We start from the raw sequence: 27,174 nt of genomic DNA, 5'->3' as shown, positions 1-27,174 counted from the left end.
AAGAAAGTAACTTCAGAACCCAGCCTTCCCACCTCCACATATAATGCAACTCTACTGTATGCCATGGCGATAATCCCAGACAAACCTAGATGAATATGCAGAGTTTCCTTGTTTTTATTCCACATATTGTCTAATATCTCCACTATTAGCAAATGTTGCTTTTGCAGTAAGAAAAAAGCTCTACCTGATTTTTTCAATAGCTCAGTATAGTCCTTTCTACATTTATCACAGAGATGCTAGATCTGGACTTGACCTAAGACAACACGACTCCTATAGTATATTATCATCTGTCAGAAAGTTTACTCATGCAGCCCATTATTTATTTTATCCTTCTGCCCTATGCTACTGTAAACAAATTCTTAATAAACACACAGCTCAAGCTATATCTTTTCAACAAGAATAAGGCAATTTTCTATTTCTGTTAAGATTCACTTACATTTGTATGAAACAGAAAAAAAATTTAAGTTCTTTATTAACATACAAATATTTCTTTAAAAATCCAAAATAAGGTACCTGAACATCATAGAGCGCTACAATGTTTTCATGCTGAAGTTCCTGTTAAGAAAATCGAGAATTCAAAATATTTGTATTTATTCTAATAATTATAATATTTCAATACACGAATAAAATTAAGTATACACACACATATACATCCATTTATACTACTTCTAGTATACCATACTTCTGTTACTAGATGAGAACAATTCAGTCTACTGAAGAATAAAAACAAATGTGCCTGATCGAACTTTACTTGGGGCCTAAATATTTTTTTTACTGTCTTAATTTTTTAGACTCTTAACAAGGTGAGTACTCTCATTTACAAAATAAAGGTCAGAGTTAGTATGACCACATACTTTCTGCTAGCCTTTCAGATTTAATATACAATTTCTAACAAGAAAGGCATAAAATTCCAAAGTGCTTTTAAAAAGCACGATTTGCCTAAAAGAAAACGAAGTATAATTCAACAAGCTATAATTCTTACCAAAGAGCTGTCCAGAGAATAGTAGTTCTGATGAATGTTAGATGAAGGTTCCATGTTTATATTACTTTGGGAAACACTGGGTTAAACACACCTAAATTGGTCTCTTCATTGTATCATTTTTTTCGACTTTCTTTAATGAGTCAAGTGCTTTGTCACTCTCCAAGAAGTATTTAGTAAACAGCATTTTCCACACTTATTTGACCACGGACTCTTTTTTTCCCTCAAAGCATCCCACTTGGATAACAGTACTTGTGAGTGATCTAAAAAGACCACTTTAAATAAATAAATAAATAAATAAATAAATAAATAAAAAGACCACTTCCAAGGAAAGTAACTTTGTTCAATTTATAAGGAAGAAAGATTCCAACTGCCCCCATTTCTCCAAAAAAAAAAAAAATTTAACTGTAACATGAAAGGAATCGGCAGAAGAGATAAATACTGTGTAAGAGGGACCTGCCTCTTCTCAAACAATAAGGCAATAACTAAGGGAAAGAAATGATGAGAAGCTAAAAGCAGTTTTCATGTAATCCCTCTAAGCACTGGCCAAGAGCCACAAACATCTGTTCTTAAAAATAGCTTCCCAGTACTCAATGCTTCAAAAAACTGAGCGTGCAAAAAACGAGAGCAACGGTGAACATTCTCAAACTTGGGGCCAACTACCAAAATTGCAAAGGATGTCATCGTGTATCCATTTAAGTTTTAATCTAGTATGAAATACCACATAAAGAAACATACCTTTAGGATTTTAATTTCCTTCCCAAGCAGTATTTGTGATTTTGACAAGTTCTTTTTATTAATACTTTTAATAGCTACCTCCCAATCAGTTTTCTGGAAAGGAAAAACACTGTTACTCCTGGAAATTATTCCACAGGAACAATTCAACAGCAAAAAAAAAAAAAAAATATCTATAAGCATAAAGATGCTTTTAGCAAATTCATGTAACAGCACTGAGAAGAAAAATAGAAAAGAACCCGAATCTCTAACAGGATAATGATTGTATAAATTAAAGGTGTAGCAAGCTAATGTCCTACAAGATAGCCAGTAAAAATAAATAAATATGAAGACCACGTAGTAACAAGCATTAAGTGAAAAAAGGACACAGTTTATTTACAACTATTTAAAAGTTAAGGAGGATAACCTGGGAGGTGGTGTAGTTAACTGAAAACAGGATTTGACAGCTAGGTAGGATTAAACGTGTTTTCGCTAATTTTTTTCCCTTGAGTTTTAAGTTACTCTCATGATAAAGTCAGTAGTATTTATTACTCTATCGGCTAAGCAACCAGGCCATCCCTTTGGACCTGCCCCTTGGCCCAAGCCTTCTAGGATTATTTCCACGCCCGAGGTGCCTTTCCAAATTCTTTAGATCCTAAAACCTCCTGGGAGCCTGTTTGCGAAACAGCAAAAGCTTTAAAAAAAAAAAAAAAGCTAAGCCCGCTTTCGGGTCGATTCGGGTCTCCCCGCGCCCCGCCCAGCCCCGGGGACTGAGGCCGGTGGGGCCGTCGGGGCCCCGCGCGGGGAAAGGCGACACCGAGTCGGGGAAGCCCCGGGCTCGCGGGCCGCCGGCCGGTTTTCCGCTGGGTCTGCAATTACCGGCCACCGGGGAGGTCCGTGCGCTGCCGGCCCGGCCCCGCCGCAGCCCCCTCGCACCCACCGCGGCCGCGCCTTAGGCGCCGCCGCCCGCCCGGCCCGGCCGGCGGGGCTCACCTGGCGGTGCCGCCCCCGGAAGACCACGGCGAAGGCCCCGTGTCCCACGAGGTCCCGCTTGCTGTACTCGAAGTCGCCCACCACCTCCATGGCCGCGCCCCGGGGTCGGCGCGGGCGGGCGGGCGGGCGGGCGGCGATCAGCACCGCGGGCCCGCCGGCCCCGAGCGCGCCCGCCGGCCGCCGAGCTGGGGCAGCCGAGGCCCCGGGCCCGAGCGGGCGCTCATGCCGAGAGGCCGGGCGGAAACGGGGAGGCGCCGCGCGGGGCCGGGGTCAGCGAGGCCTGGCCCGGCCCCGGCCGTTCCTCATGCCGGCCGCGGGCTCCCTGGCGAAGCGGGCTCGGCGCTGCCGGGCAGGGGCGCCGCCGCCTCCGTCACTGGGCGCCCCCGGGGCCGCGCGCGCACCCGGTAAAGGTGCGGGACCCGGCGCCCCTCATCCCCGCCCGTCGGCGCCTCGGTCTCCCCGCGGGCACTGCTCAGCGCCGGCCGCCGCCCTTCGCCGGCCCGGCCCAGTACCCTATCGCCCTGCCCCGCAGCGGCCCCGCACGCGCGCGTCGGCCGCTCCGCGCCGACTGCCGGCTCTCCGCGACGTCAGCGCATCTTCTTTGCCGCAGCGCTCGGCGCGGCAGGCGCGCTCCTTCCGCCGGGAAAATGAGTGCCCAGCTGCTGATGGAGGCGGGAGGGAGCGCGCGAGCCTGCGCGCCGTGGGCTGGACCCGCTAGGAGGCGGGCTTCGGGGAAGCGGGTCGCCAACACCGGCTGCGGGAGGGACAGGGGCATCCCTGTGCAGAGTGGACCCCGGGCCTGCGGTGAGGGCAAAGGAGCATCTCCCAGAGCCCGGCCTTTCCCGCGCTCTCCAAAGCCAGGGGTCACGCTGCCAAGTCCCAACCCTTCTGCGTTTACTGCTCAGGGTCCCTCACGAAGTCGTGTAGGGCAGGGATCCTGCACTTCTTGGGGTCGCTTGGCTTCTGTGAGAAGCTGATGACAGCTCAGGACCGTCCTCCCCGAGAATTGCCAATGGTCGCAGACTCAGGTTTGCATACTGTCAAGGCTCTAGTGAGAACGCTTGCTTCCCGCCTCCGGTGTCCTGCCGGTGTGACCTCAGACTTACCTTAAATCACATAAGGGAGTTTTCTTTTCCACCCGATTATTAACGTTCAAGCGACAAGGAACTTATTTGTCACCTTTCCCTCAAAGAGGTGTCTCACGAAATCATTTTATAAACCACGTGCTTGAGAATGTCAGAAATCTCAGGTCCTATCATGCACTGTATGTTCACTTGTTTAACGTATTTGCTCTCAGGTTATCCCTCACCTCCAGACCTACATTTCCCACTCCAGGCCCATCCCTGCACAATGACCCCTGAAGGCCAGACAGGGACCCTGAGAACCTCCAACCTTGAGGCAGTCAGCGGAGGAAATCTCCGGAGAGGAACTGGCCCCTTCCTGAAACCCCTAAAATATGGGGTCTTGGGTTTATGCTCCCAACTCTGCACACCTACCTAATTCCCTCCCTACTTCAAAATCTGGCCCAGGTGCGTGTTAGACCCTGTGAAAGTCTGCAGCCTTCAAAAATTAAGAGCAAATGAAGCAAGTTTGCACATACACACAAAAATTCATGTGGAGATGATTCCTTACCTCTTTGAAAGATTCTCTATCTTCCTTTCTCTTTAAACATGAGTATTTAAATAGGATATAGGATTCAATGTGCCAAAATTCACTGAAAAGTAGTTCTCTGGGATAAATATCTTACGGGCTGTAGGACCCTGGACCAGCCACTTCACCTCCCCTGCCTAGGTTTCCTCATCTGTAAAATGAAGATGTAACATCAACATATACCTTCACTGGGTTGTTAAGAGGACTGAAGGACTGAAATGTGGAAAGAGCTTGGAAGATTGCCTGGCTCTACAAAGCACTATTTCAGTGTGTGTTGGGTAAGTAAAGTGAGATCAAAGCTGGTCATAGGCAACCCTTCCCCGACCTCGGCGCAGTGCTGGGGTCTCCCCCTTCCCTCCTCTGTCCAGTCCCCAGGTGGTGCTTAGGTGAACAGAACGCAAGCTTTGCAGTTCTAGGGATGGACCATTACACCTGTGTAAGAGCTGTTTATCTAACTGTCACCTGGAGAATTCACTTCCTATAAAGTTTCTGTGAAGAATCAATGGGTATAAAATTTTTGGACAGCAGGGAAGCAGTGGGGAGGGCTAACACACCTGGACTAAGGCTGGCAGCCTTTCCCATGCAGTACCTGACAACAGCCAACATCCCAGGGAGCAGAGCACGAGCCGACCAGGCCGTCCTGAGGTGCCGAAGCTGCTGGTTTCAGGATCCGTCGCTGAGGTGCCTCGTGGGGCCTCAGCACCCTCCGGGAGCAGTGCTTCGACCTTCCTGCTGGTCACCTCACCGTCCAGGTGAGGACAGGTGTATCCTCTATCAGCTGAGCCGGTGCATGAGACATCATTCATAACTCAGCCACGTTCACAAGGTTGCATCCACTAGGAATTGAAGTTAATTGAAGCTAATAATCAATATACAATTTTGAGCTGTTTATATTTAATATCATTAAAATTACATCCCCACAGTAGGACCTTATGGAGATGTTTTAAAGAAGCCACTAGAAGCCCTTAATTCAGACCTGCATCCCATCCCGTACGCACAGGCTAAACAGGGGCCCCAGGAACACACCATTGCTTTAAAAAATAAAGTATGCAGCTTGCACAGAAGGATTTCTGACCTCAGGGCTCACTACCGAGGAGAAGTGGCGGGGGGGGGGGGTGGGCATGTGGGGTGGGAAAGCTTTGCTAAGGAGACGTTTAGTTAGTGTTTAGTTAGGACTATGTCGATAAGCACATAACCAACGTCAAATGTGATAAAGCAAAGAAATAAAAGAGGAATGTAGATAAGGATACAGGTGTGGCTCTCGGGTTCCCAGCAGAGCCTGGGACTGGAGGAGACGTCTGCTTCCTTGTTCCTTCCCCTCAGGGCTCCGTGGACAGGGCAGAAGGGCGGAGAGCCAGCAGCCAGCAGTCTCAACCCCAGATTCTTCAGGAAGCGATTCCGATCAGCCCCGCTTAGGAGAGGTGCACTGAGCAATCATCTCAAGCCAGGGACTGGAGTTGAGGGGGGCAGGTCGAGCTGTCCAAGGCTGTGGGTGCTGCAGGGAGGGTGGAGGAGCAGGGGCTGGGTGGGTAACTCAGGAAGGGTGACCGGGGGTCAAATTTAGGCTTTAATCAGGAATGCAAGCAAGGGGGACTTTTACTTTACTTCTGAAAGCATGCCAAGTTGCCAATCTGATTCACTTTCATTGTTCTTTGTTCTAGTAACTGTGTGTGTATGTGTGTGTGTGTGTGTGTGTGTGTGTGTGTGTGTGTAAACATGCCTGTTGACAAACTATTGAAATGTTTCAGTTAGTAAATTGTGTAATAGTAACCGCAGTGAGAGGTGAAATCACTTACTAATAAAAATTCTAACATAAACTTAGTTCATCAGCCAAATGCCATGGGATGCTGTGATGGTAAAAGGACCTCCTGTGACAAGTAAATGTGACAAGTGTTCACGGCCCCATCTCCCAGGCAGGCATTCTGAGATTAGGAGAATCACCAGTTAATTATTCTCTTCAAATCGCATCATTGCTGTTTGCTTCTATTTTGGTTCTATTGTCTCTACTTTGATCATACTGCTGATGCTTTGAAATTCTTGGGACTGTTAGTGTGCAGAGCTTTGATGCTTATACGTGTACGATTTTATAGTAGAATATGGAAATAAGCACATAAAGTGAAGAGACAACAAAGTTTGGATATATTTCTTAAAGCTTTTAGAAAATATAACCACAAATCTTCTGAATCATAAACACAAATCTTCTGGAATGATATAAAAAATAGACTTCAGCCAGGAATTTTCTTTTTTTTTAAATAAATTTATTTATTTTTGGCTGCATTGGGTCTTCATTGCTGCATGTGGGCTTTCACAACTCTTTTCATAAAAACACAGAGATATGAATTGTCTTTTTTATTGTGTCAATATTGGCACTGATGATGCAGAATCATTTTCTCACTAAATTTGTTTTTGAAAATATAGTTATTTTTCATAATAATATGTTATTTGTGTTCATTTATAATGGGCTTATTATTGTGTTTTTAAATAAACTAAGAATAAACACATTTTTAACTTCTTAGTTTTAATTTTTAATACAGTAAACATGTCAGGGGTCTCGTCTCTTGAGACAAAAGTTTGAGAACTGCTGGATTAATTGAGCCAATGATAAAAAGTAACTGAACACATAAAACTAAGTAAGGGGGTCTTCCCTGGTGGTGCAGTGGTTAAGAATCCACCTGCCAATGCAGGGGACACGGGTTCGAGCCCTGGTCCAGGAAGATCCCACATGCCGTGGAGCAACTAAGCCCGTGCACCACAACTACTGAGCCTGCGCTCTAGAGCCCGCAAGACACAACTACTGCAGCCCGCACGCCTAGAGCCCGTGCTTCACAACAAGAGAAGCCACCGCAACGAGAAGCCCGCGCACCGCAACAAAGAGTAGCCCCCGCTCGCCGCAGCTAGAGAAAACCCACGTGCAGCACCAAAGACCCAACACAGCCAAAAATAAATAAATTAAATAAATAAATTTATTTTTAAAAAAAACTAAGTAAGGGAAACTCTGAAAAGTGAGTGGAAGAAAGAGGAATAAAGAGATATGGCATACTATCAGAAATAAAACAAAGTATCAATTCCAAGAGAGAATTTTAGATTGTTTAATTCTGTGATAATGAACTTATTATCTAATGACACAAGTGAAAATTAGAGTAAACTTTTAAATCTTTCCATTTATTAAATGGAAACTCATCCACATGATGTTTTAGCCTCGTGGATTGAAGATGAACAAAAATTAACAAAATTATGCCAACTAATTAGACACACTAATGACTTATTTTATATATACTTGATGATAAAGATGTTGACTATATTTTAAAATCTCTGAGATTCTTACAAGGATTAAGAAAGATTCAGAGCCAAGAACAGCATAGTTAATATCAAGAGACATTCACTACTTATTAAGAATACTGAAATTATTCTGAAATTAAGAATGCTGAAACACCTGATGACTTCAAATTTCATGGAGAAGTCTCAAGAAGAGCTTGCCGTAGTTCCCTACTGTCAAATCATATTTCTGACCGAGCCCTCATCTAACTAGTGACAGACACATTAGAGAAATCATCACCCAACAATTTCAAAATATTGAATTATTCAGGAATGATCAAAGTAATTAAATAAGTAATGCATGCTGCATCTTACATGCGTTGGTAAGAGGCTTTAATGGTATACATTGTTTAGTTTACTCAGAGAATAAAAAAGAATGATTAAAATTATTTATTTGTATATTAACATACAGTATTATTTGTATTAAATATTGTTAAATGTTCTTAACATCACTTTGAATACAACAAAGATTTGGTCCCTGTCCTCAGCAGCCCCTCAAGGATGAAAATTGTTTCGATAATCAATTGCTGTCTTGAAAAACGTAGTGATTTCAAACAAGGCCCTTTTTTTGTTTGCTTGTTTTTTTCAATTGTTGAGGCTTCTGTGGGTCCGGAGTTCCGGTGGGGCGCATCAGGAAAGGCTCAGGTGGGGCTGGTGGATCCGGCACAGCCCGACTGGAATGAATGTCTCGTGCCTCTCCCGGGTGATGGCTTGACCAGCTGGGGTGGGCTGGATTCACTTAGAGACCCTCTCGTGCCCCATCTAGTCACTGACCCCAAGAGAGTAATACTATCTCAGTTGTGGATTGAGTTCTGTTTGTGTCTGGCTTCCTTCCTTGGCATTACGGACGTGAGAATCATTCCGTTTGTTGTCTGCAGTCATCCGCTCCTTCTGGCTGCTACGCAAGGTCCCACAATGTGAAGAAGAAACCTCGAGTTACCTCTCCGTTCTGCTCTTGATAAGCACCCAGGCCGTGTCCGGTGTATGTGGACTCTGGTGACCATGTGCGTACGTTTCTGTTTGGTTCACACCCAGCAGTGGAGTCGCTGGGGTGCAGGGCACATCTCAGCACTGACAGTAATAAAGTGGACTCCAGGGTGTTTGGACGACTGGCACTCACCAGCTGAGTATGAGTTTGCTGCTTTGCATTCTCACCAGTACTTGGTGGTGTCAGTCTTTTTATCCATTTGGTGAGTGTAATAGGACGGTCTTAACCTCCTCCTGGCAGGTCATAAGCTGCATTCTACAGCCCAGGGACATCCTCTGGGGCTGGTGTCACTGGTGGAGGACCAGTTGCCTCACCTCTGAAGCCACGAGGAGCAGCCCTCAGGGACCACAGCTTCCTGGCAGTTGGTTGGACAGATGGTGATTTGAAAATCGGTGGAAGTTAATTTGGGGACGTGGGTAGTGGTTTTGTTCTCTGGGTTCCCTCAGAGGCTGTGGCAGCCGCAGACCCTGAGTCAGGTGACCTGGATCCTGACCCATTCCTGCTTTGTTTATTTTATATTTTATTTTATTCTATTCTGTTTTATTTCATTGGCTGCGCCGTGGGGCATGCTGGATCTTAGTTGCCTGACCAGGGATCAAACCCATGCCCTCTGCATTGGGATTACGGAGTCTTAACCACTGGACCCCCAGGGAGGTCTCTACTTCTCATCATTGCCCACCACAAACCAGCTCCAGATGTGCCACGGACCAGTCATTTCCCAAGCCCACCCGCCCCTTCACACTGCTGTCCTAATCCTGCCTGGCATGACTCTGTTCTCTCTCAAAGGCCCAGCTCAGACGCCCCCTCCAGGAAGGCTCTCCGGGGTTCTCCAGTCCCTCCTGGATGTCTCCCATGTCTCCCATCAAGGCCTTTGCCTCTGCTGTTCCCTCGGCCGGGAGCCCTCTTCCGTCTGTGTGGCCCCTCACCTCCTTCTCGCCTGTGTTCCCCATCTGTGTTCCCCACTGGGACGTAAAGATCTATTACTCTAGCCTCCAGGCCTAGAAAAGGGCCTGACACACAGTAAAGCCTCAATTTGTTGAATGAATACATCTTGTCTCTCGATTTAGCTGTCCTGCGCCGGCCGGGGCTTCCCACAAGCCGGGCGATCTGTTGAGAGCAGAACTAGATAGCACGAGAAGCAGCTCCTTGAATCTGGGGTCAGGTGAGGCTGCGGTGTTTCAGGTGAATCAGGAAAGTGAGTCGGGTGCACGTGAGGAAGGAAGGGTTCCCAGCGTGCAGGTCCAGCTACGGTGACTAAGCCGGGGGGGCTGGTACAGGCAGTGGGCAGGGGATGAAGGAGGCGGAGCTGGGAGAGTGAAGGGGGCACACAGCAGGTCTTCATTCAACAAGCATTTGTTTAGCACCTGGATGGGAGAGAGGTTTGGGAGCTGTCGGGGACACGCAGGAGGTAAAGCAGGGAGAGGGGCTGAGACAAGACGGGAGAGGAGGGTGGACCTGGTACAGCTACACAGGCCGCGATACGGAGTTGGTAGGTATTAGGGAACCTCCCCTGATTTTCTTGTTTCTAATATTATCTTCAAACTTCCTTTTTTTAAAAAATACATTTATTTATTTATTTTTGGCTGCGTTGGGTCTTTGTTGCTGCGCATGGGCTTTCTCTAGTTGCGGCGAGCGGGGGCTTCTCTTTGTTGTGGAGCACGGGCTCTAGGCGCGTGGGCTTCAATAGTTGTGGCATGAGGGCTCAGTAGTTGTGGTGCACGGGCTTCGTTGCTCTATGGCATGTGGGATCTTCCCAGACCAGGGCTCGAACCTGTGTCCCCTGCATTAGCAGGCGGATTCTTAACCACTGTGCCGCCAGGGAAGCCCCCTCTAATATTATCTTTACTTGTAACAAAAGCTACAGCATATTAGTGTAGACAAATTTGAAAATACAAGGGACATCCAGTCTTGGCAGAGATACTCATAGTCTCTTGCTCGATCTGTTTACAATTTTAGAGAGTGAGAGGGATATTGGTAGTGTGTCTATTTTAAACTATGTCAAAGTTTAGCTGTGTGTTCACATATGTAGATTTCAGAGAAGTATAAATGGTGCTATGCTATTGGGACCCCCCGCTTTCCTTCCCTTTCTTGTTCGTTTCCCTTTTATTTGTGTTCACCTCTCCCTTCCTCTCCTGCCATGAGACCCATGTCAGCAACCTATTACAGATTTTCCCCGTGCAATGACAGTCATATACAAATATATATAGACCGCTGCTTACAAACATGTATGTGGAAAACATCCCTCCTGTATGTCAGTTTGACAAACGTGGGATCCTATGATACACTTTCCTGAATTTTGCTATTCTCATGTATTGACTGATGGAATTCCTTTAAGTTAACTGGAGCAAAGCTGGTTAACCCTTTTTAATGGTTACGTAACATTCCATGGTGTGGATGCACCAGAATATATTCACTCATTCTCTGTTGTTGGACATTCACTGCTCCCTTGTGTGTGTGTGTGTGTGTGTGTGTTGGCCACTATGAACACTGCTATATTACATTAATCCTTTATGTATTGGTGCTTTTATTTCTTGGAATCGATTCCCAGGAGTGGGATTGCTTGGTCTAAGTATATGGATTTTTAAATGTAATGAATTTTTCCAGATTGCTTTCCTAAAGTGCTGCCACAGTTCCATTTCTACTGCTTTAATTTTCCCAGTCTATGAGCAATAAAATGATGTTTTATTTTTCTTTAATATGTTTTCCCCTGGAAACTAAGGAGTATGCACATTTTTTTCATATATCTGTAGGCCATTTGGATTTGCTCTTTTGTGATTTGTCCCTTTTAATGGAATGTGTCAGAGTTCTTTATGGAATTATATAATACACACACTTTTGTCATTTGCCTTGAGACTATTATTTTTCCAAATCCATAATTTACCCTTTGCTTTGTTTACGGTATCCCTCATTTCACATTTTTAATTTGCAAACATGTATTTCTTTTCTCCCCCTCCCCCATCTTCTGGGTTTCCTGTGTTAGTTGGGAAGTTGTTTTTTTTTTTTTTGCGTTTAATTTTTAAAATCCATCTGAAATTTAGCTTTTCCTAAGGTATAAAAATAAAACTCTGCTTTTAAAAATTGCTCTTTCATTTTCCCAGGATAATGGATTAAATGAAGCACCTCTGTTTTGCGATGTCTCTGGCATTCCTTTTATTCCCGTCTGCTGTGTTGGGCCCAGGGGCTTCTGTGATGGAAGCAGGCGTAGTAGACGTTTTACTGGAGGACTGGCCCTGAGAGTTGGAGTTCAAAGTCAGCACAGCGGCTCACGGCAGAGTTCATGCAAGATGTAGAGAAAAAATGTGACTCCAGGTCAGTGAGGTGGTAAAGTCGAGCATCTCTTAAGAAGGCCTGTGCCAGTCTGTGGGGACAAATGGAAGTGTAGGTGATGGTCTGAGACAGCACCACCAAGCCAGGAACCAGGGAGGTGGCCGAGACTGACTCCAAGACTATGCAAGATCTCACCTCAGTGGTGCAGACACTCCTGCAACAGATGCAAGGTAAATGGCAGACCATGTCCAGCCAGATCATTGGAAGAATTGAGGACGTGAGCAGTTGCATTGATGACCCGGAGAAAAACATCGCAGACCTCATGATACAAGCTGGGGTGGAAGAGCTGGATGGTGAAGACAAGGTCCCTGCCACACAGAAGAGTTGAGTGTCGCTCATTTACACTGAAATCTGGAGCACCCTTTCTACAAGCCAAGAGAAGCCGGATGGCTTTTTGCAGCTAACTACTACGCGTGGACATGTTTTATATTCTAAAGTGTGCATTCTTCTTAGCACATGTTATATAGTTAGTTTATAGAGTGATTTCCCTCCCCTGCCCCCCCATGTTTCCTGAACACGGTAACTTCACATCTTGGACCTTGGTCAGTTGTGCCGCTAAACACGAAAACTTTGGCAGTTCCTGAAAAAGAAAGAAAGAGAAAGAGAGAGAGGAAGGAAGGAAGGAAGGGAGGGAGGGAGGAAGGGAGAGAGAGAGAGGTGGGGGGGGGGAGAGAGAGAGAGAGAGAGAGAGAGAGAGAAAGAAAGGAAGGAAGGAAGAAAGGAAGGAAGAAAGAAAGAAGGAAAGAAGGAGAGAGAAGGGAAGGAAGGAAGGGAGGGAGGGAGGGATGGAAAGAGAGAGAGAGGGAAAGAGAGAGAAAGAAAGAAAGAAAAAAAGAAAGAAAAAGAGAAAGGAAGGAAGGAAGGACGAAAAGAAAGTCTATGCCAACCAAAGAGGGGCTGGGAACCTAGGAAGAGTAAAAGAGCAGAGTCAAGGAGACAGAGGGTTAGGATTTCAGTTGCCTCGATGGGTGAGGGCCTCCAACGTTGTTACCCGAGGTCGGAGAGTAACCCTGGCTTTGGTCCAGCTCACTCAGTACCGCTGGGGCTTTGGCTCTCTGGTGGCTTTGCAGGATCTCCTGATACAAGCATTCTCATCCACTGGACACGTCACTTATTCATTCATCCAACAAGTGTTTATGAGAAGACGACATGGACAAAGTGCCTACCCTTGAGGAGCTTACTCTCTAGTGGGGGAAACAGACCATAAATAGGATAAATAAAATAGCTAGGAGGTTAGCTAGTGACAGGGACCAAGGAGAGAAGTAAATCTGGGAGGGAGGGAGGAAGTATGGGGGGAGGGGCCCAATTTAAGAAAAGGTGACCTGGAATGACCTCACTGAGGTGACATCGGAGCCAAGACCTGAAGGAAGTGAGGCTGTGATCCATGCAGAGTGGAGGAATTCCAGGTGCAAAAGCCCCGAGGGAGGGGTGTGCCTGTAGCCCAGCATGGCTGCGCCTGAGTGGACCTGGGACAGTGATTGCAGGTGACGTCACAGGAGGCCGGAGGCTGTAGGGTCCCATAGGTTCCTGGGTCAGAGGAGAAGCCTTTGTAAGGTTTTTAAGGAAAGAACAACATCATAGCAGCAAAACTGAGCAGAAAGTTGTTCCCACCTCTAGAAGAAACGATGATTGTATGATGCAACCGTGGTGTTAGCCAACTAGCCAACGCTACGGTGGCAATCATGTTGCAATATAAATGCATCAAATCAACGTGTCATGCCCCTTGAACTTACACAATGCTAAACGTCAACTCTATCTCAGTTAAAGAATTGGGCAGAAAGCAGAGATTCCCCACATACCCCCGCCCCTACACACGCACAGCTTCCCCACCATCAACACCCCACCAGACGGTACATCTGTTACCACCGAGGAAGCTGCGTGGACACGTCATCACCACCCAGAGCCCAGAGTTTACATGAGGCTCACCCCTGCTCTTGTGCATTCTGTGGGGTCGGAAAAACATCAGAGTTGAGAGAAGTTTCCCTCTCTTCCCACTTTGCTGAGCATTTTTTTTTAAATTGAAGTCTAGTTGATGTACAATATTATATAAGTTACAGGTGTACGATATGGTGATTCACAATTTTTAAAGGTTATCCTCCATTTATAGTTATTATAAAATATTGGCTATATTCCGTGTGCTGTACAGTATGTCCTCGTAGCTTATTTTGCTGAGAGTTTTTATCGTGAAGGCATGTTGGATTGTGTCAAATGCTCTTTTTGGTTTACTTTTTTTTTTAATTAATTAATTAATTAATTTAATTTTGGCTGCGTTGGGTCTTCGTTGCTGTGCACGGTCTTTCTCTAGTTGCAGGGAGCAGGGGCTACTCTTCATTGTGGTGCGCAGGCTTCTCATTGCGATGGTCTCTCTTGTTGCGGAGCACAGGCTCTAGGAGCGTGGGCTTCAGTAGTTGTGGCACGCGGGCTCAGTAGTTGTGGCTCGCGGGCTCAGGAGTTGTGGCACACGGGCTTAGTTGCTCCGTGGCACGTGGGATCTTCCCGGACCAGGGCTCGAACCCGTGTCCCCTGCATTGGCAGGCGGATTCTTAAACCACTGCGCCACCAGGGAAGTCCTTGGTTTACTTTTTGACAGTTGAACTTTCCCTCAGAAATCAGTAAGAAGGCTTCTGACCTGTATTTGTGTGTTACAGCCTGTGGGAGCTTGATTAACGTGAAGTGTCCCTGAATCTGACACCCTGGCCCCCGGGGCTCATGAGATCAGGTGTGGTGAGTCCCCTGGGGGATGACAGCAGGGCCGCTAGCTCCCCCATCCACTTCCTGCCAACACCCCCCATGCCGGGCTGACCTCGCCTGTGTCTCGGGCTTTCCATCTGGTTCCGCTGACCTCTGCTTTTCTGATCCGAGACCCCGTGCACAGTTTTGGTCCTTGTTGCCTGTGGTTCTGCTTCTTGCTTCCTTTGAGGGAGGCCCCCAGCCTCCTCGAGCTTCCTTCCCGAGAGGCTGGCCCGCCAGCTGTGCCGCTGACCTCAGACTGGGCCCCCAGAGGCAGAGGAGGTGGCCTGGCGCCCTGCGGTCAGGACAGAACACTCATTTCCTCCTGTGCTGGCTGGAGACCTCGGATCAGCAGTTCTCCCCACACCTGGCGATCACAGCACGACTATAAACAAAGCCTCTCGCCTCTAAGGAGGAGCCCCTGCACACAAGCCCAGGGCCTGCACACAAAGCCGCTGATTTGCACCCTGAGGGCAGCCTTAGTTGGGAGATGGTTAGGGTGGGTCTGTCTTTGTAATTAAACCAAAGAAAACCAGCTCTCCAGCCTCTTCTTCATCGTACATCATCCAGACCTTCCGATTGCACTACCAAATGTTCCCCATGCCAGCGAACCCTGTCTGCCACCGTCTGTTTCTGAAGAGTCATTATCTCCGTTTCTACAGAAGGCACAGAGGCCCAGAGAGGTGAGGGAAAGGCCGAAGACCCCACAGCAAGGATATAGCACCACGTGGAATCAAACTTACTTTCATGCAAACACACACAGTGCAAATAAGGCCTGGCTTCCTCCACCGGCCTGAGGTTGGACCAGCGGGGCAGTTCTCAAGTTTTCTCATCTCGGAACCCTTCATACCCTATGGGTGGGTCTCACACATTGAACCAATCTTTCACCTACTTGTTTTGTGCATCATGCATCAGTCATTTGGAAAATATTGGTTCATTGGGTTACACTGCTTTTCCAAATATGACACATTTCATCATACAATATTTTAAAAAATCACACATATATTAGATCTCATCAGAAACGTCTTTCAGGAAGGGAAGCTATCAAGGCCGCCGTGGTATCAGTTTTCCACAATTCTAGTTTTTGCTTGAAAACTCAAATTTCATCCCGGGCAATAATAAATACCGGCAGTGTTTTCTTCTCAAAGTGATAGGTTCGCTTCCTTCATTTTCACGAAAATGTCTTCGCAAGACCCAAGCCTGAATAACCGGCTTGTCGGGTGTGCCCTTGGGGGGGTCCACGGCGGGTGGCCAGAGCTTCTCCGGGAGACAACCATCACCCCTCACTGTGCAGAAGGGCTTCCCGTGTCCTTCCCATGTTGTCCCATGTAACATTAAAAACAGGCACTTGAGGGTCGAGATTTAATAAAATTAATAATTGTTACTGCTTCATCAAGACACTCTTATGGGAAACTGGCTCTCTTTTTTTTAAATGGCAAGTGCCTGGCCGGGAAGAGTACAATGACCACTGGCACAGTGTGTCCAGATTCCTGCTAAGGGGTCACCATCGCTTTTGTATCATCAATGCAAATATTCACATAGTGAAAAGGACAATTCACGTCTTAGTGTTATTACGAAAATAGTTTTGACCTTGCAGACCTTCTGAAAGGGTCTCAGGACACTTGGGCAACCTGTGAGCTGCTGGACCCGGGTTGAGATATCTACCTCAACATCAGTCTCTTGCCGCCAGCAGGTAGGGACCCCTTCAGCCCCTAAGGCATGGGAGGCCTTGGGTGCGATTCTGGGCAGATGAGCCCAGGAAGACCATGAGCTGGGCCCGGTTCATTTAAAGCGAACTTTCTCTTTTCTTCCCCAGCATCTCCTGGGCCACGCTCCCTGGGAAAAGCTCGCTCACATCAGGTGGGGCAGACGGGGCCAGGGCCCATCCGCGATAAGGCCGAGTTGGATGCTGTGTGAGGATGTGCTGCTTGGGGGACTCAGGGGGACCGGACATCAGGGAGGGTCTTGGAGGAGGGGGAGGAGTGAGTCTTCGAAGGGGAAGGGCTTCCTGAGGCAGAGCGTAGGGGGGGAAGTCCGCAGAACCCCACAGGGGAAGAGTGTGGGGAGGTGGAGTTAAGGGTCTAGGGTTCCAAGGTCTCGGAGGCTGGGTCAGCCAGGGTGTTCAGTGCTAAATAAGGAATTTGGATTTTATTCAGCAGACCACGGGGAGGTAATGAATGATATAAGTGATCCTATATTTAAGGCAAACCCCGATTTTCCTAAAGAAAAAATTTAAAAAAAAGTAAGGTATCAATCTGAGTTCAAATTTTTTGGAATGTTGACAAAATACTCAGATGTCTAGTTATAATATCTAATTTATTTAGTTACACATGCATATTTAAAATAACATTATATACAAGAATACATCAGTACAAAATATTGCTTTTTTTCCCCATCTCACATTTCAAGTAACAATGTTATTCTCACTCTATGTGCATCTGGGACACCAAAGTCTTCATCATGATAGAGCTACAGTTTCTCGAAGCGTTTCTCCTTGTGTCTAAGTTGTTTGCGATGCAGCACAAGACACGTGTCCCACACTGGTACTGGGAAGACTGACCCAAGTCCCACGTCAGCATGGTCCTCCCCAGCCCCCGCTTGTCATCCTTATAACAAAACTACTCACTTACTGCTTTTGAACTTGCTCTTCGACGCTGGTTTACAAAGCCCAACTCTAGTAACGGTGAGGGGAAAACCCCTGGGATCACGCCCAAGCTGCTTCTCACCCCTCTTTCAATCCATTCCAATAGGAGGCATCTGTAACCCTGCAAAGCTTGCATGGCTTGAGGTTGCTGGGGGCTGAAATGTGAGGGGAAACCAGAGGTAGAGCAGTTGCAGGAGATGACAGTCTGGCTGTGGGTGTGACTGGAGAGCCCCAGGCGGGGTCGCCATCATGGACAGTGCAGTTTGCTGGGGTGGGAGTGAGAAAGGGAAGAAAGCTCCGAAGAAAGAGCCAGAGTGGGCTGGGCAGGACCAGAGTGGGCCGGGCAGGACCCCGCAGGGGCTTCCCGGGGACAGATCCACCCCCGTGTCCCACACCTCCTGTCTGATGAAAAGCTTTAGCCTCCTAGGCCTTCCCGGAGGTCCAAAGAGCAGATTTAATCAGAGAAGTGAGAAAATGCAGAAACAAAGGGAAACAGTCAAACAAAACAAAATAATAATAGTTTAGCCATAGAAAAAAGCCAGAAGACCTTTAGTTCCTCAGGGGCTGTAGATAACATCCTGAGCCATATCCTTGAGCTGTTTTGCAGATACTGAAATCCCCACCAGGTGGAAGAAGTTAACTGCATGCTGACCACCAGCACGCAGACCCCAGACAGGTTGGAACCAGAAGGCTGATGACTAAGATTCTTGAACCACCACCTTGTTACCTCACCTCCAGCCAATCAGAGAATTGTGCACAAGCTGATCACACACCCCCTGACCCTTTCCCTCACCCTGTCTTTAAAACCCTTCCCTGAAAGCCCTGAGTCTTTAGAGCAAGAGCTGCCAGTTCTCTTTGCTTGGGGTTCTACAATAAATGTTGCACTTTCCTTCACCCTGTGTCAGTGGCTTGGCCACGCTGCGCGCCGGCGAGTGGACCGGAGCTGGGTAAGAAGATAAGAGGACAGCTTCCCCAGGCAGCAACGGAGGATGTGGAGTGAGGACATGGAAGGGCCAGGCCAGCAGTGGGCAGCCATGGGCGATGCTGATGTGGGGTCCTGGTCCATCTGGGGGAGGGAGGAGGGGAGGGGAGGAGAGGGGGGAGGGGGAGGGGGAGGGGGAGGGGAGGGGGAGGGGAGGGCGCAGTCTGGGCGTGTTGGGACTGTGAAGAAGTGGTATCTTGAGGGAACAAACAGTGGGCATGTTCCGGGGCAAGGCTGCGATGATCAGATCAGGAGTCCATGAACCTTGGGTCCACCTAGGCTGCCCCCAGCAGGTCACTCACCCCAGCAATGCATCAGGGTTTATTTCCTAGGCAGCAAGGAGGGTGGGCAGTGTCTGCTCCGGGGACAGGCCCACAGCTGGCCCCCAGGAAGCGTGTGCTGAAGGGAGAAGATAGAGGAAGGGGAACAAGGCACCCGAGCCCTGCGGGAGGGACCTGAAAAGAGGCAGCAAGGGAGAGGGGGCAGGAGAGGCCTGGTCAGGGCCTCGGGGGCAGGTGGCATCGAGGACCTGGGGGACAAGCTGGAAGGAAGTGGGCCAGGCAGGATTTGTGCAAAAGCTTCCACAGGGACCCCGGTGTGACCCACCAGCCTGGACTCAGCCCTGAAGGGATGACACGTGCACTGTCCCCAGCAAATGCACTGGGGGCCGAGGCTGGTCTGGGCCTCTTCCAAGCCTCACCCCCGGGGGCGACACCTGCCTGGACGGCCTCAGACCTGCCCAGGCGATGAGACAGCGGGTTGGCGTCTGGGTCCCCTTGGCTTTGACAAATATCTGAATACTGATAAAGGATTTATGTGCTTGAGTGAATGAGTAATAGGTCTCAAATTACACTTCTGTGTTGCGTGGGCACATCCAATAAAAGGGAATGAAAACACGCGTTTCCCAATTTACAGGAAAGGTTCTAAGGCCGAGATTCTCAAAAGTGTGGTCTCGTGGGCTGCAGTAGCTGGGAATTTGCTACGGTGCAGATTCCCAGGCTCCACCCCAGACCTACCAACTCAGGCAGGAACTGTGGGCAGCGGGGAGGGGTGGAGGCCCAGCAACCCATTTTAACATGTTCTCCAGGGGATCCTGATGCACATGAAGTGTTAAGAACCACTGCTTTAAGCTAATGGAATGTTTTTAATGGCTGCCTGGACTCGATCCCCTGGAGAATTCCTTTGCCTCCAGAGCCTCAGTCTCCTCATTTATAACAGGGAAAAGTATGCACTTGCAAGATTATCGCACGGCTTACGTGACAGAGTGCCCGGCACCCGGCAAGTACTCAAGGGCTGGTTATTCTCGTTAAAGGAGACCTCGGAAGGGGCTGGCTGATCACCTCGTGGCATCAGCTCAACAGTGAGCTGGGTTTTCCAAGCTTGGGGTTTTTATATCACCTGCGTGTAAAAACTCTACACGGGTCTCCTTGTTTCTCGCTTCTAAGGCTCCACATTTCCCAGAGCTCTGCAGGGAGCCCCACGGGGCTGTGGCTGCTCGTAGGCCCACCCTCATCAGAGAGCAGCCTGAAGGGCCCGGGGTCAAGGTGCCCACCCCTCGCTGTCAGCCAGGCGACGGCGAGGAAATGGAGCCGCCCAGCAACCAGCCCTCCGGGGGCCCGTGGACGGGCGCGGGCAAGAGGTCACGAAGCCTGGTGACTTCCGCCAGGAAGGGCTTTGGAAGGAAAGGGTGTTAAATCACTGGCTCAAAGGGCTGTCTTGAGTGAAAAATACCAGCACCCACTTCAGACGAACCTCCAACCTCTACCTCCTCGGTAGAATGGAAGCTCCAGGGGGCCCAGAGGTATTTTTTTTTTTACCCCTTCCTGCATCCCTGCACCATCAACACTTTGCAGGTGAACACGTGCTAACCCGGCAGCTCTGTCATTAGAAAGAACAAAGGGCCCTTTGCCAAGATGGGGAGCTCTGCTTGGTCTGGAGGCCCAGCTCGAGCCGTTCCATGAGGTGCCTGCAGGTGGGGGGTTCTTACCGGGATGGAGGTGGAGGCCGGCTTGGGATCATTTTGGGCTGAGCCTGGCGGCTATTCAAGATCGGGGAGTCGGGCGTCCAAGGAAACGCCACCGTCACAACCCTCACTTGCTCCTTGGCAAATGCCAGCTGCCTTCGGCTGAATGGAAGCCACTGTTTCCGGGCACCTGCCCGCCCACCGCCGACGGGGTCCTGCCACCCCTGCCTGGGCTCACGAGTGCTCCCTGGGGGGCAGCTGAGGAGCAGCCCCGTGGGCGCCCCATCGTGCCTGGGCAGTGCGCCAGCCAGAGCAGGCAGCGTGGAGGGAGCAGACGAGGAAACACCCGTTGGCGTGAACCACGAAGCGGGGAGAGCTCCAACCCCGAGTGACAGGCAGCAGACAGGCTTTCCTCCGTGGTCACGAGCGCCCTCCAGGCTTTTGCTGGCCCTTTCCATCCACCCCCCGCGTCCGCGTAGGACCCCACTTCCTACTCTGAGCCCAAGCAGAGGCCTCCGCGGCGTCCCAGGGCTCGTCTGCAGAGGGCCCCGCACGGCAGCTGTCCTGGTGGGTCTTTGAAGCTGTAACCTTGAACGTCCTGCTGGAACTTACTCCCGCTTCCTGCCCCAGCCAAAGGCCAGACACCTTGCCTAGTACGTAGAAATGGTCAGCACTTACAAAGTTTGTGATAATCATTGCCCTCCCTCATATGAAGTTTTTATCACTCATTAACAGAAATGCCCTTTTATTTCTGGGTTTTATTGTAGGCGCTGCAAGTGGGGATGGTGTTTATCCTTCAGAAGGAAGTTGGGAAGCGTGCAAAGGCCCTGGTCCAGAAGGTGACCATCCAACCAAAGGCCAAAGACCTGCCCTTTTCCTAGGCCTGAGTAACTCCCCCCTGGAAAAATGAGGGAGTGTCTTTTAGTTCCATGAGTTTAGGATTCCATTTTGAGAGAATACACAAAATGACCAAGGAAGGTTTACTGAAGAAAAATTCTCCAGAATTCACCAGTATTTTGCAAACATGCTGAGCACATGCGATCATTAGTGATTACAGCAATCTGGTAGTATTGTAGTCAAGGTCCTTTTGGTTGCGCGAAGGAAAAACTCCCTTCAGACTGATTTTTAAAAAGCCAAAGTGCATCCTAAGGATACCCGAGGAATTGATGGAGTCCACAGCCGGGATGCAGGACTAGAGCCAGAAACCTTCACCACCTCCAGGCTACAAGGCAGCTGCTCTCACCCACTGGCTCTCGTGTCTGTTATTTCTGCTTGTACAGATCTCGGCTCGTCCACGTGGCACCGGCTCAGGGGTCCTGACTTGCAAGTGCCCCATACGCGCTATCACCCCAGACAGGGACTGGGATGTCTCCTGCCCTTTGCAAAATTCTTTGGATAAAGAATGTTCTTGGGCCTGTTTGGATCAGGAGAAGATCAACCCCGGTCCGATCAACGGGTGTGTGGGGGAGGGGAGGGACGAGGTCCTTGTGTACAAACAGGCCCCACGGCACGGTAATGAGAGAGGCGCCCACCCGCCGCTTCAGCAGTGCTCAGCTATCAGTACTTAAAACAACAAAGACGTCTGTACTTTTCTATTCAGAGCGACCTTCCCCTCCAAATTCTTACTGCACTAGCCAAAGCTTCAGAAACGTAAATTACGTACATTTTACGAAGTTCTACTGAACCCTGAAACCCAAGTAGAAAAGGTCACAGAAAGTTGCTCCCTGTTTTATTGCTCTTCACTGGGCTTGGTTGATGCTTGTTTTTAAAATTTTCATCACATCTCACATGAGTGATGAAGACATGCCCAGTTACAAAAGGTACCCCTTTTTACTAACATCTTCTTTTTTTTTTTTTTTAACAATTTGCATTGATGTCAACATCATGATAAAGCAGGATGTTCAGTTGATTCACTGAACCTATAAAAACCCTGCCAGGGAATCCTATTTTGTGGGCACACCACACAGAGCCTGGCACTCGAGGTCAGATGATTCCAATCCTAATCTGAAAATAAGCGCAAGGAGCTCCGTGAGAGCATACGTCTCGTCTGGCTACCAGTCTCAGGCTACACTTTGCTTGTGTCCTACAGTGGGTGGGGCAGAAAAAGTAACCCCGTCTCAAACTTGCTATTCTTTTCCTTATAAGAACCTTACACCTACTGATATCTCTAGCTCAGAAGCACACAACGTACACAAAGACATGACTGGACAGTATCTTAACTGAAAGCACTAGTTTAAATAGCCTAGAGTCTTACAGAAAATGTTATTCCAAACCATGCAGAGGCAGCAAGAGTCACCCCAAACCACAGTTTATTCTATGACCTTTACGTTGCTTTTCTGTTATTTAAAGGTTGAAGCAAAGTGAAACGGATGGAAATATTCTGTTAAAAGAACAAAGTGAGTCAATCACAGCATATGCATCTAATAACACCTCAGGTCTATGCCATATGCTCCAAACACAAGGCTGAGTCCAGGAGTGGCTCATGTCCTGGGTTCTTGAAAAGCAAATGGAAATATTGGGAAGAATCAACACATCTCAACAGAGGAGCCATAAATGCCCTGAAAGCAGAAAGTTGACACAATTTTAAATGTAATTCATATATATATTTTAAAATCAAACACAATTAAATAGAATATGGTTTAAGTACATGAATACTTCACTTTAGAAGAATAACAGAGGTGGTACATAGTACCAAAAACTCATACACAGCCTTTCTGCTTCTTCTGTTGATGAAACAGTGCGCGTCTATACAACCAAATGTTGCAGTGGAATAAATTCTCTATTCATTCAAGACTTTCTCAAGGACAGAGGTGATTAATAATTATATATTCATATGTGTATATATGTATTTTTTGCAAAGTCTGAGCAAAAGCAGTAACACCTAAGAGAACGTTCCTTCCCTCCGACAGTCCGTGTGGTGAGGCAGCGCTGGCAGCGCTGGCACCGCCGGCATGGAGTGTGCGGCCGACGGGCGGCCCCGCCCATGGCAGCGAGGTCCAGACCCCGAAGCCGACCGAGTGGAAGTGCAGGGAGGGGCCTCTCGTTACCCCACAGACAGAAGAAAAAGGCCACAACCTGCACACTTCCCAGCGCAGAGCAAAGAAGAGGAGAGAGTCAGAACTGAGTGCCTCTCTGTCCCCACGCCTGCCCGCCCACCTTCTTTAAAAACTCTACCATCTGGGAATAAACATTTTGTTCAAGGAGCCACAGGGGAAAACTGGAGTGATGGCTGTTGCACATCCCTTTCCACAAGTACTGTGAGGGGAGGTGACGTCACCGGAGCCCAGAATCTCGGAGGAGCAAGTCCTACCACTTGCGGCGCAGAGGCTCGCCCTTCCGGCCGCGGGGGAGCTGGTTTTAAGAGTACTGCGTCTCAGGAGCAATTACAACGTGAACACCACACACTGTCACCAAAGGGGAGGACAACGTCACCAAGACTTGACCCACTTCCACATTAACGCCTCTGTGCAGACCCCGCTCCCCGGAAGAAAAGCCACCTGCTGGCGCCACACCGCCTGGCTCCCGAGGGCCGACTCCCCTGCCTGCTCAGGAGACCAGGCGAAGCCCCTCTGGTACCCGCCGTCGGACGCTGTCGGGGTGGGTCACCGCCACGGGAGGTGCATCAAATACCGGCCCTACGCCTCTGCGTCTCCCATGGCGTGTGGCCCCCGCCTATCCCAGTGGACTAACTCTTCCACACATGGGTTATTGCCATTGGAAAACTAGTAATTCTCTAGTAATGTAAACAACACCACTCTGTCTCTACGACTTTCACTGCGTGATCATCGTGTGCAGACGTGTCTACGCGACACTCTGCCGACGGTGGAAGTCTAGGATTGTCTGCCATTCTTTCTTGGGAACAACAGTGAGAAGAAGTACAGTGCTCTGTTTTCACTGGCTGTGGGGAAGAATCCAACCAAAGGAAAAAAGTTCTCTTATTCTCCAAAAGCAGATTTCCTTTATCTCAGGTCTTGGGTCATAGCTGATGAAAGAAAGGAAAAGAAAAAGGTAAGGTACATTTCTACAACCAGTGACACATTACCATCACAGATTAAGGAAGAAGGGCACCAACACTTAGTGAGCGCCTACTACATACCAGTGCTCATGACAGCCAGGACCTGACTACAATCATGGGAGGTAAATAGCCCTAATTAGCTTCATTTACAGCTGAGTGAATGGAAGCCTAAGGAGGCCAAGCAACCCACCTGAAGGTTATATAACGAGGACTGGCACCCAGACTTGCTTTTATCTTTCCGTTTTGGCGACAGATATTAGAACGAAATATCTACTTTTTGACAGATAATTCTGCTTCTAGGAATTAACTCTAAAGCATACTCATAAGAGAGGGCAAAGACTTACATACACATTCATCAAAGTATTGTTTGTAACAGGGAACGATCCCAAACGACCTAAGTGACCATCCACAGGGGATTCATTAGATGAAGACAGAGCCATAATATGGAATGCGCCAAAGCCTTTAGAAAGAAAACAGAGAGCTTTGATCTTCTGGCCTCCTAAGACCAAGCTTCTGAGGCTGAGTCCTCTTTTTCACTGACTGGGGAGGAAACAAACATCACAGAAGACATGGTCCCTGCTATTTGTGAGATGGGACATAAACACATGAAACAATTCAGTAATGCTGTGAGGTCATTTACATTAAATGCCCAAGTGCTTTCTATAGACAAATGTAGAGTAGGCGATTCAAAGCAGAGAGGTATCCACAGGGGTTAAAGAGGGGTTGGGTACTCCTTTGTGGGTGCAGGACTTCTCACATTCACACATTCATGGAATGAGAATTACAGGGGATCTTACGAGATTTTCTTGTCCAATTTCTCTGATCTACTGATAAGGAAATGAAGGGACCGGAGAAAATTAACTTGCAAAAGGTCACACATACTGCCTAGAAACGGACTCAACGAGGCCTGCCAGCCTACTGCGTTTTCCATACCAATACACTGCTGATTCCTAAAGGACAGACAGGACAGTCATCTTGGCCAGCCAAAGAGAAGGTCTAGCAAGGTTAAAAGCAAAATATATCTGTGTATCTTAGAAATGAAAAGCATATGGTAATAAAATCTGAACACACAACTCCAATAAAAAGCCTTAAGTTTAAACATCTGCTTTCCAAAATGGTTTCTAAAGAACATTTTCATATTGTCAAATATTTGATCATCAACATGATAACGGGGAATCACAAAAATAACTACCTTGCACTTCTTTATACACCTTTATCATGTTATTTGCTATTCTGGGTTTGACTGAGCCAGTGAATATAGGCAAAAATTATCACCTTTACATAGAAAAGAGGATGGAGTCTGCAAAAGTAAACAGAACTTTGGTATGAATCAGCTCAGTGAAAAGTTCAAAATTAAACCAAGCTCTGGTAATAACAGAGTAAAAAGTTGGCTACAAAGTTAGCAAGGAAAGGTGATGCTGGACCCAAATCTAAGTTCACGCCTCCATCTGAACATAGGTAACTAACACAGGTAACTAAAACATAGTGTTCCCAACTCCTGCTAACGTAGACGACAGAAGAGTAGTTTAACACCTTCACAAAGAGTCTGAGCAGAGGTTCGCCTATCACATGAAGTCTTTGTGAGTCAACTCAAGTTACAGAAAGCAAAGCTGGTGGAGGAACTGGGAGTCTTTGCCTGAAGAGATAACTGGGGGGTGCTAAGTGGCTGCCTCCAATCTGCTGGGTTATTTGTGTGGCTCTTGTGGGCACAGCTGGTGAAGCCATAGAAAAACAAGAGTATTCGGTTGGGGGCAAGTCAGAATTTCCTAATGATTACTGTCGTTGACCTCCAGGTAAAGATGGAAGATGGATCACACCCATTCAATTCACTCCTTCCTAAAGTAGTACTTAAAAAAATAACCCAAACAAAAAAACCAAAGTCACAAGAAATGGAAAAGTGAGAGAATAGGCAACAACAAAATGGAAGAGTGTAAATGACTTAGTAGATCCAAAAAAAAAAAGTAATTGATATTCACTTTTATCTTTATTACTTCCTTCTTTCTGCTTTCTTTGGGTTTCATTTACTCATTTTCTAGTTTAAGATAGAAGACTGTGACTTTTCCTCTTGTCTAATATAAATATTTAATGCTATAAATTTACCTATAAGAACTGCTTTAGCAGTATCCCACAAATATAGTTGTCCCTTAGTAATGGTGGGGGATTGGTTCCAGGACCCCTGCAGATACCGAAATCTGAGAATGCTCAAGTGCCTTACATAAAATGGCACAGTATTTGCATATAACGTACACACTTCATCCTGTGTTATCTGAAATCACCTCTAGCTTACTTATAATACCTAATACAATGCAAATGCTATGTAAATAGTTGCCAGGCCACGGCAAATTCAAGTTCTGCTTTTTGGAACTTTATGGAAAAAAATTTTTTTTTTAATATATTTTTGATTCGTGGCTGGTTGAATCCATGGATGTGAAACCTTCAGATGTGGAGCCCACGAATAGGGAGGGCAGATTCTACTATGCTGTGTTTTCAGTCCAAAATATTTTCTAATATTCCTTTTGATTTCTTCTTTGACTAATGGGTTACTCAGAAGTATGTTGTTTAATTTCAAAATATTTGGGGATTTTCCACATATCTTTCTTTCTCTCTTTTTTTTTTTTTGGCTGTGCCACACAGCTTGTGAGATCCTAGTTCCCCAACCAGGGATTGAACCCAGGCCCTCAGCAGTGAAAGCCCAGAGTCCTAACCACAGGACAGCCAGGGAATTCCCTCCACATATCTTTCTGTTACTAATTTCTTGTTTAATTCCTTTATGGTCAGAGAACAAACTGTATGCTTTCAATCCTTTAAGATTCATTGAAAGCTTACAGTTTGTCCTCCCTACACTTTGGAAACTGCTTCTGGGAAGTGAACTAG

The 27,174-nt window shown here is 47.6% G+C and overlaps 2 protein-coding genes and 1 pseudogene across 22 annotated transcripts in view; 1 reads left to right on the top strand and 2 right to left on the bottom strand.

Moving 5' to 3' along the window:
• ULK2 (unc-51 like autophagy activating kinase 2) overlaps positions 1-3,312 on the bottom strand; it is a 65,841-nt gene extending 62,529 nt beyond the window's left edge. For 3 of the 13 annotated variants that reach the window (XM_082374054.1, XM_082374052.1, XM_082374051.1), the window contains exons 1-3: positions 2,687-3,311; positions 1,718-1,810; positions 514-555 (exon numbers count right to left, since the gene is read on the bottom strand). In XM_082374054.1, the coding sequence (XP_082230180.1) occupies positions 514-555; positions 1,718-1,810; positions 2,687-2,776 (225 nt within the window). In that variant the 5' untranslated portion in view covers positions 2,777-3,311. Of the gene's footprint in view, positions 1-513; positions 556-1,717; positions 1,811-2,686 lie in introns of those variants that run through there. The other 10 variants (XM_082374049.1, XM_082374050.1, XM_082374057.1 and 7 more) reach the window with 7 other exon arrangements.
• Positions 3,313-3,698: 386 nt separating this feature from the next.
• LOC309618229 (heat shock factor-binding protein 1 pseudogene) lies at positions 3,699-12,788 on the top strand (annotated as a pseudogene). Its single transcript has 3 exons — positions 3,699-3,714; positions 4,923-5,088; positions 12,039-12,788. The product of its transcript is annotated as a heat shock factor-binding protein 1 pseudogene (transcript).
• Positions 12,789-16,993: 4,205 nt separating this feature from the next.
• The window catches only part of AKAP10 (A-kinase anchoring protein 10), a 61,100-nt gene continuing 50,919 nt past the window's right edge, over positions 16,994-27,174 (bottom strand). For 4 of the 8 annotated variants that reach the window (XR_014238786.1, XM_082374086.1, XM_082374087.1 and 1 more), the window contains one exon: positions 16,994-24,267. Coding sequence is in view for 3 of the 8 variants with exons in the window: in XM_082374088.1 (XP_082230214.1) it covers positions 24,245-24,267 (23 nt within the window). In the remaining 5 variants the exon portion in view is untranslated. Of the gene's footprint in view, positions 24,268-24,644; positions 24,761-27,174 lie in introns of those variants that run through there. The other 4 variants (XR_014238784.1, XR_014238785.1, XR_014238787.1 and 1 more) reach the window with 2 other exon arrangements.

This window comes from Balaenoptera borealis (assembly GCF_965194805.1).
Source record: "Balaenoptera borealis genome assembly, chromosome: 20".
Lineage (NCBI taxonomy): Eukaryota > Metazoa > Chordata > Mammalia > Artiodactyla > Balaenopteridae > Balaenoptera > Balaenoptera borealis.
The sequence above is the reverse complement of the archived record's forward strand: the minus strand, read 5'-3'. Positions and strand labels throughout refer to the sequence as shown.